At 27.2% G+C, this 8,940-nt stretch overlaps 1 protein-coding gene across 2 annotated transcripts; it reads right to left on the reverse strand.

The window, feature by feature from the left end:
- Positions 1-502: 502 nt before the first annotated feature.
- LOC137826271 (uncharacterized) lies at positions 503-5,459 on the reverse strand. Of its 2 annotated transcripts, XM_068632176.2 has the most exons (6): positions 5,315-5,459; positions 5,145-5,184; positions 2,702-3,042; positions 1,871-2,029; positions 1,670-1,778; positions 503-912 (listed from the first exon to the last, which is right to left on the reverse strand). In XM_068632176.2, exons 1-6 carry the CDS (start codon positions 5,378-5,380, stop codon positions 695-697), a joined length of 933 nt encoding a protein of 310 aa, XP_068488277.1. In that variant the 5' UTR covers positions 5,381-5,459; the 3' UTR covers positions 503-694. The 2 variants fall into 2 exon arrangements, with proteins under 2 accessions (XP_068488277.1, XP_068488278.1); XM_068632177.2 differs by lacking the exons at positions 5,145-5,184; positions 5,315-5,459 and adding an exon at positions 3,134-3,217.
- Between the last annotated feature and the right edge of the window lie 3,481 nt (positions 5,460-8,940).

The following is an 8,940-nucleotide window of genomic DNA, read 5'->3' on the forward strand; positions in this document are numbered from 1 at the left end:
CATTTTGTAAATGCATTTTTACCAATTTAATGACATATTGAGTGTAAGTCGAAATTGATAGAGTAAAGAGAGAATTTGTCGCTAATAAGTCATCTATAGGCCATCAAGCCCAAATGACACCATAGTCTCATCTTAGAAGTTTGAGTCCATATTTTCTAAATCCTAGAAATGGGTCCTAGTTTACGACACCACATACACTAACATGGTCATGCTACAATTTTTTTATAGACATAATGCCTGCTGCTTGGTTTCGTGTCCCACGTACTTAAGAGACGGAATTTAAAGCTAATGCATATGTTCTCTTTCTAGGCAAGAGAGATATTTGACTAGACTTTTTTCAAAATTCTTTTAAATGATAAATTCAAACCAAATATTTTTTTTATAAAAAAATTATATATTCTCCTAATCATGTTGAATTGAACGGTTCTTGCAAAGTGGGTCGTGAAACCTTGTCTTCTGAGGACTACCACATTGTACCTTACCGTTGTGGCTGAAGTGATGATTTTCAAAGCCAAAATCGCAAATCATAGAAGTCTTACATTTTAGTAGCGATCACGAATCTTGCGATTCACAACACCATACACAAATCAGATAATGGGGCTTTGAGCATTGTTAATTACAAACGTTGAGAGAGAGATGACAGTGAAAAGTAGGAGCTTACAAAGTAAAGTGAGAATTCGGAGTAAATGGTTAATCATGGGAAAGTTGGGTGGGTGGTATTGTGGAAAGAAAGTGGGAGGGAATAGCATACGCCAGTTTCACCACTAGTAGTAAGTAAATCGAAGTCTCCAGAGGTAAATGTCTCATCTTTCATGAAAATAGGGCGTCTAAGTTTTACATATCCACAGTACTGCACTTCCTCTACCTCAGCATCCTTTCTTAGTGAAGAAACTGCTACCTTAACTCCTTCTCCTGCAGGTGTTTAACTCCGTCACATTTCTAATACGGAAAACATTTTTGTTTATTTCAACTTTCTTTACTTTCTTTTTTCTTATTATCACTAAATTAAATTATCAACTACATCATAAAATTTTAAAAATCATTCCTATCGTACGGTTATGATAGAACTTTTTACAAGTCTTTTCATATTTATCTCAAAAGTTTAATACATGTCGTATTTATTAATTCTTTGTTTTTGTGTTTTCTTTTTGTTTTTCCGCTCTCAAGTCTTTTTTACCTTAGAAATAAACAGTGTAGCGTAAAATTTATTTTCTCATAAGGATCACAAAATAGGTTAAATCACTTCATTTTGATTTGTGTAATTTATCTGTCAAAAATGGATCAAACGAGTTAAAGCAGATTGGCGAACTAGTTCAGTGGTTTCTTTCTCATAATTTTTTATTTTTTAAATATATAATTTAAATATACTTAATTATATAAACATTTTTTATAATCTTTAACTAGTTTATTAATATCTTTAATTGGACGAATTAAGAAAATTGTATTTTTACAGGTTAAATTACTCTATTAAAATGAATGATTAAAATTGAATTTATAAATTTTCATGATTTAATTTCAATACTAGTTTTTTAATACAAATATTTGAATAGTTTAAATTGGTTTTTTATTTTAGTTTTAATTATAAAAAATGGATAGTAAAGAGATAAAAAATGTAAACATAGAAATTGGAAATGCATAATGTTAATAGAGAAGAGTTGGGGATGTTTACCATGTGTAATAAGCAGCAAGTTTTGAGTGGGATATTTGTCTGCAAGGTCCTTAATTAAATGCTTGTATCTTTCCCCTGCTTGCAAATCTGATTCTCCCCAGTGGGGAAACTGAAGTTTACAAAGGCAGAAAAAAAAAGTATGAAATGAGGAAGAAGAAGAATAGTAGCATTGATGCATAATGAAGTTGAATTCCCCTGTACCTCTTTATACACCCTTTCAACATTTTTATCCACTATCCCAGCTGGGAGCATGGCTTCACACTCTGCCATATCAAACCTCATGTTTCCATCTTTAGGAGCCACATTCGGACGAATAGCCTTGCTGTTCATCATTTCACACAGTCCATACTCAACCGACACCTGCACTTTATACAACACAACCTTTTAATTCTTCTACACAAACTTTTCAAAAATAAGACTAAGTGACATTAAAAACATAAAATAGGTATATCTCTTTCTAAATGTTATAAAAGAAAAATAAAATAATACTAAGTAAATTCGAATTAACTAATGTGATTATAGGGATAAGGATGAGTTGGGTATATGGATAAACATTTGTCTGCATTTGATTTTCTTCCTATAATCTTTTTTACATAAGTATTTATTTTATTATCTGAACTAACTCTTCAAACTTTTCATAACCCAAAACTCATTAAACCACTCCAACTTCTATTATTTAACTTTTAGTATCTCTGAAAAATACACACAGCCTTTTTATTATCTAGTCAATATAAAGTTATTTTCATTTTGATTCTCAGTTGTTTCTAATTTGGTAAATTTTGTTTTTCCTTTCATTTTAGCTTTTTTTTATGGTAGAAATAATATTCGATAAATTAGTATCTAGTGCTACAGTTCAAGTTCCTATGAAGCTTCAGACTTTTGACACCGCAACAAAATATACTCTTTTGGTATAATTTTACTTTATTTTGAAATTTTTGTTTTAATCTCTATTATTATTGAAATATTAAACCAATTTTTATTAACCATGTTTATCACTTAATAGAGTAACAAACTAAAATAAAACAATCTGACCTTGACTTTGAGAGGGTCAACTGTAACACCATCCCCGGTGGTGCTGTCACCCTCCTCTACGGCGGCGAGAGACGAGACGAGTTCCTCGGCGGTCTGGAGGCACCGGAGGAACGGCGAAACGAAGACCCGCCGGATCGGAAACCCGAGATTCTCTCGGAGCCTCCGGCCCGTTTCGAGCGCCCGTTTCCGGCCCGGCTCGGCCAGCGGTGGATCCCAGGGACGCGCCGCCGTGGCTGCCCAGGACGGTTCTAAGTTGTCGATGCGCTCGCCGTGCCTCATTACGACGACGTTCTGGTATGAAACGGCAGCGTGGTTTCCTTTGGAAGCCATTTTGACGGGACCTACAGAGACAGAAAATTGCAATAGAAAATGATGATCGTGCTTCTTTTCTATGAACACTATTATAGAGTGTGTTCATGCTGATGAAACTACCTTCCAATTTCCTCAAAGAACGCATTATATTTTGAGTTGGCATCTTTTGTAGAAGAAAACACTTGAAAACAAAAACTTTTACCCTTTTTCTCTCCCTCCTATTTCACAACCCCTTTTAACAATAAAATAATAATATTATTAATCGTTAAATTGTAGTGTGAAAAAAATAAGAGTGTCAAATATCATCATCCACTTCAAAATTACACCATCCCATCCTATTTCGTTTTACGGTACACCAAAATTATACTCTTAGCAACGATGTAAATTTCATTCATTTTATTTAAACTTCATTAGTTAGTAATTAATACAATTGATTTAATAATTATCAGGTATCTTTATTTTAAAAATTAATATTTATATGTAATTAACTTTAAAGTAACCAATACAAATTTTAAATTTTTAAAATAAAAATAAACGACTTTCTTCAACGTTAATTATGTTAATATTAATTTTTTCTTTGATAAACATATATAACAGTTATTAAATGTTAAATATGTGTTTAATTATCTTAACTATTAACAGGATTTAAATATAATTAATTAAATTAATTTTTTTACATTAAATGATAATATTTTATAATTAAATATGTTAATATTTATTATAATTAACTGATTATTTATATGGTATACATGTACCTACTTATTTTTATTTTTTATTTATGCATTCATTATACATTACTAAAAACTCATTAAATAAAAACTTAATTTTAGAGACAAAAATTAATTATTCACTGTATTAACTAAATTAGATATTAATTTACACAATATCTAAAATAATTTATATTATTAATAAAATTTATAAATTAATTTATAAATTAATATTTAATTAGTTATCACTTTTTTTAATTATCAAATTTAGAATCTAAATGACTAAAATTTTATAGTTAATTCATAACAATTTACGAACTAATTTATAAATTTTATTAATAATAAAAATTACATTATATATCAATATTATTTTTAATCTCTGAAATAATAATTTAATTAATATAATATTTTTTTAATTAATTTTTATTTAATAATTTTTTTATATTGAAACTAATATAATAATAATAATAGTAATAATAATAATTATTATTATTATTATTATTATTATTATTATAAATAATAGGTAAATGATATATAGAATCCTAAAATATCAAATAATGCCAAGAAAGATAGATGTTACTATATTATTAATCGTAATCCTATCACAAAATAAACTATGATGCTAATTGTTTGAATCTAATGATGCAAAAACGAATGCCTAGCATATTTAACCATTGTATTGTACTCTAGGTGATTATGCCAAAGCTATGCAAAACAACTGATATAAAAATTGAAAAATTATATTTTAATACCTTTGTTAAATACACATCACTGGAGAACTAAATTTTAAAAAAAATTAATATTAATATAATTACTTATCAAATGATTTATTTATTATGAATAATCAAAAGTATTAATGTTGAAAAATTTCATAAAGAATACCTATATATATAGTAGTTGTATCAAAGAGCTTGTTCCTTAATAATTATTAAAAATGAGAAAACCAAATTAATAACTTTTTTCATAAATTAAAATTCATACAATCACAAAATAAAAGTTTATAAAAAATTCTATAAAATGACTTGTACATAAATTAATGCAATTTATCAAGAAATATTTTAAATTTTTTTTTCTAGTTTTCTCTCCAAACTTTTATGAAAAAATTCGTTAAGATACTCCTAATAGTAATTTCTGTTCCTTGGTTATAATTATACATAGTGGTTGTTGAAAAACTAATTTCTATAAAAGAAAATCAGTAAATTATTTGTAAATGTTCTTCAAATCATATCCTTTTCATCTAAAAGTGTTCGAATGCAGAACCTTTGTTTACAAAAAAATGGAATCTAGTTTTATTGATATCATGAATTTCATTTCATGTTGAAGTTTAAAACTTGTAATAATTTAAAATAGGCATTCTCTCTATATGGTGTTTATAGAAATTGAAGTGAAAAAGTAAAAACAAAATAAGATGAAGCTTAACGTACTTGTGGAGAGTGATCGAAAGGCAGTTACTTTATTATACACCTGCAACATAACATCTTGTAACTAAAGAGGGAAATAAAAGAGTAGATTAAAGTGGCAAAAGAAAATAATAAGAAATGATAAAATTGATAATGCAGAAAGAAAATGTGAGTTTGTGGATTTCAGAAACCACCTTAGAAGTCTTGTTACACGTCGCAGGAACAGAGAAAAAAAGGTGAAGTAACCTTAACGAAGGCATGGAGATGGAAGATAGGAAGATGGGGAAGAAGAGAGAGAGAGAGAGATATTGAAAATTTTGAAGGAGTGTGAATTTAAGAAGAAAAGGGTCAAAGAAAGATTTGAAGGAAGGTTCGTGAAGTGCGTTTGTGATTGAAAATGTCAAGAATTTGGTGTTCAAAGCTAACCCCAAAGTCACTTCATTGACTTTCATTGCCCTTACCTGCGCGTTTGCATCACTTTCAAATTAAGATTCATCAATCTTTTCATTCATTCTAATATGCAATCATATATATCAAAACGGACTTACTTATTACATTATTATTTATTTCTTTTCTTTTTCATGGTATCTAAAATAAAATTAGATGAAAATAGAATGTATAAAAAATAAAAAATGTATTGCATGAGATTTATTGAAGGATTAATATTTCGAAAAAAATAGAAAGATCAAGATGAAGGAAAAAGACGTAAGAACCAAAATTGCAATTTAGCAAAAAATAGTTTTCCTTTTCTCAACTATCAATTAGCTCTCCAATATAAGGATAATTAATTACGACATAAAATTATTTACAAATCTTAGCCTTTGTTGTCTTAAAGAAATTCTGAGAAATAAATCTCAAACAGTTATGCAAATGAAATCTAAGATTATTATATTAATTAACAAAATTTTAGTTTCTAAATTAGTTTTTATTATTGTTAAATAGTTTTTAAATTGGTATCTAATTAGCAATCAAGGTTTTAACTACCAATTATTTAGTTTCTAAATTTGGTAGCAAAAATATTGGTTGCTAATTAGAACAAATTTAGAAACTATTTAACAATAATAAAAACTAATTTTGTTTTTAGTTTTTAAAATGGTCTCTAATTTAGTTACTATTGCAACTAATTATTTTGGTCTTTAAAAATTGGTTTCTATTTCATGATTTTCTTGTACTGTTTTTTTTTTAAATAAAAAAAAACAGAGGATTATTATTCATTGGAAAAAAGTTACTACTCAATAAATGGTATTTGTAGTATCACTCACACTATTTTTAAATATAATTTTATTTTTTAAAAGTATACCAGTAATAATCTTTTTTTGGGACCTTAAAGCCCTTAAATGCTTGGGCTTTAAGCAACCCTGTTTTCATGTTTTTGCCTTTATTGTTGAGTTATTTTCTTCTTCTCCGTTCAACCTTCTTCCACACAATTATTTTGCCATTTGTTTATCTGTTTTTCTCTTTTAAAATCCCTCTCCCCTTTTCTTGTCAAATTCAATGTTATTTATAGACCCAGATTACTTGAGAGGGTTAAAAATATCTGTTTAAAATGATAAATAAATTGTATAAAACCTTAAGGAAATTATATCGTTGAAGAAGAAAAAAGGACAAATTAATATGCATAAATGGTAAAATTTGTAGAAAATTTTAGGAGTGGGTGAGCATGTTGTATTTGACTGGCTGAGAATGAATGATGAGATTGAGGGTGGCAGGTATTTATGTGGAAGAAAAATAGAATAATGAAATACAAAATTTAAAAAGAGGTGCATTAGTGAAAAATGGGGTGTATGTAGCATCAGCTTTTTTTAATGGAGGTAGGTAGGTAGCATCAGCTCTTTTAGCAAAGGAAAATCCTCCCTTCACCATATCAATTCCAACCTGCACCCAATCTCTCATTCAAAATTATGAAAATGTTCCTATGAAATGACGAAAATAACCTTAAAAGAAAGGAGGGTGCAACTATAGTAAATACTTCTAGAATCCTTTTGTTTGGAATACATTTCTGAATTTAAATTTCTGGAACATATTTTTTAATTTTGAAATTTTTTTCTTGGAATGCATTTTCAGATTTTGTGTTTTGAATTTCTTTTTTGGAACATATTTCTAGATTTGGATTTCCATAACACATTTTCAGATTTTTGTTTCAGATTTTCTTCTTTAAATGTATTTTTTTGCATTTTGGATTTTCTTTCCCAGAACGAAATCTTAACTTTTAAATTATATTTTTTGAATTCTGGATTTTCAAATCCGAAATAGTAATTATGAAAAATTTGAAAAATTATAGAATACTGTTAAAATTATATGTTGCAGGAAGAACTTGACTTTAGCAAAAGGATGTAAAAGATCAAAAAAGGTTTGATAAAAAAAATAATTCTTGGGCCAACATTGATCTAATATTATAACTAGCAAAAAAAAGTTAAGAAAGAGGTTCCAGTTTATTTCATAATATTTTTTAATTAATTGGAATGTTTTTAATTACAAAATATAAATACATACACAATTTTTAACAAAAGCAAAAAATTAATATTTAAAATTTGTATCAATGTAAGAAAGAATATATTGAATAATATCAATAAAAATTATTAACAAATTAATGATAAAAAGATAAAAAGTTGGTGTTTAAAAATTTCATTTGTTTTAATCAATCCATCAGCAGTTTCTCCAATTCGAGAGACCAGTCAAATCAAATTATATGTTTTGAATAATGGTTTTTTCTTCACTGCTTTTGACGAGGTGTTCTTCTTTCTCATTAATCAATGATAATTACATCTTTACATTAATCAGATGCCCATTTTTAGACAACCTATTTAATTTATATATATATATATATATATATATATATATATATATATATTATTTACTATATTGATAGCTCGGCCATTGTGTCTTATTGGGTTATGTTACATAGCCTATGTGTAATAATTATTACTTGTTGGTATATTGTGTTTTATTAGCTTATGTAATAACTAATTTAGTAATCTATCTATTAATTAGTCTATGTACTACACTAGTTGCTTGTTAGGTGATTCTATCTTATTAGCCAATGTGTTACATATTATAGTGATTGCTTATTGATTGTGTCTAATTAGCATATGTGCTAATTAGTATGTGATACATAACCTATGTGTTATGAATTGACTAATTTTATCTTCTTAACCTAACATCTAGCTAATCTATATGCCTATCTTATTTAGAGCGTGCTCTTCATATTGATCACGTGTTGTCTTATTCACTACTTAACCTAAGCACGTAGTTTTAGAAAATTGACGAGTTCAATATTGCATTAAAAATGTGTTATATTATTCGTTACTTAACTTATGCATTTTTAATGAGAATGAATTAGGAGAGTTCTAAGATGGAAGGGAGAATAATGAAAGTCTAATTGGGAACCCTCACGTCATTAAAAATATATGATATTTGTGAGTGAAGAGGGTATGGAAAGTGAGTGAGTAATTCATGATAGTTATATTTATAAGTTTTCTTAAATTTAAACCGTTAAGAAGACATTAAAGAGTTATTATGAGATATAAATGAATTTTACACTAGTAATCTATAACTGCTATTAAATTATAACCAAATTATGGTCTGATTTATGTATCTTAAATATTATAATAAATAAATGGTTATTGATTTGAATATATCTAATCATAATTAAGAATATAGAGGATTTTAATAGCTAAGAAACGTAATGCATATTCATGGATGTTCTGAAACATTTTATTATCTTTTCTTCCAATTAATCGATCTTGACAACATGATTTTCTTTCACACCCTGCGGTGCTTTTTTTTTTGTCATTCTATAAATCAATTTCAAATTTTCTAT

The sequence above is a fragment of the Phaseolus vulgaris genome, chromosome 8 (genome assembly GCF_051622355.1).
Source record: "Phaseolus vulgaris cultivar YP4 chromosome 8, ASM5162235v1, whole genome shotgun sequence".
Taxonomy (NCBI): Eukaryota; Viridiplantae; Streptophyta; class Magnoliopsida; order Fabales; family Fabaceae; genus Phaseolus; species Phaseolus vulgaris.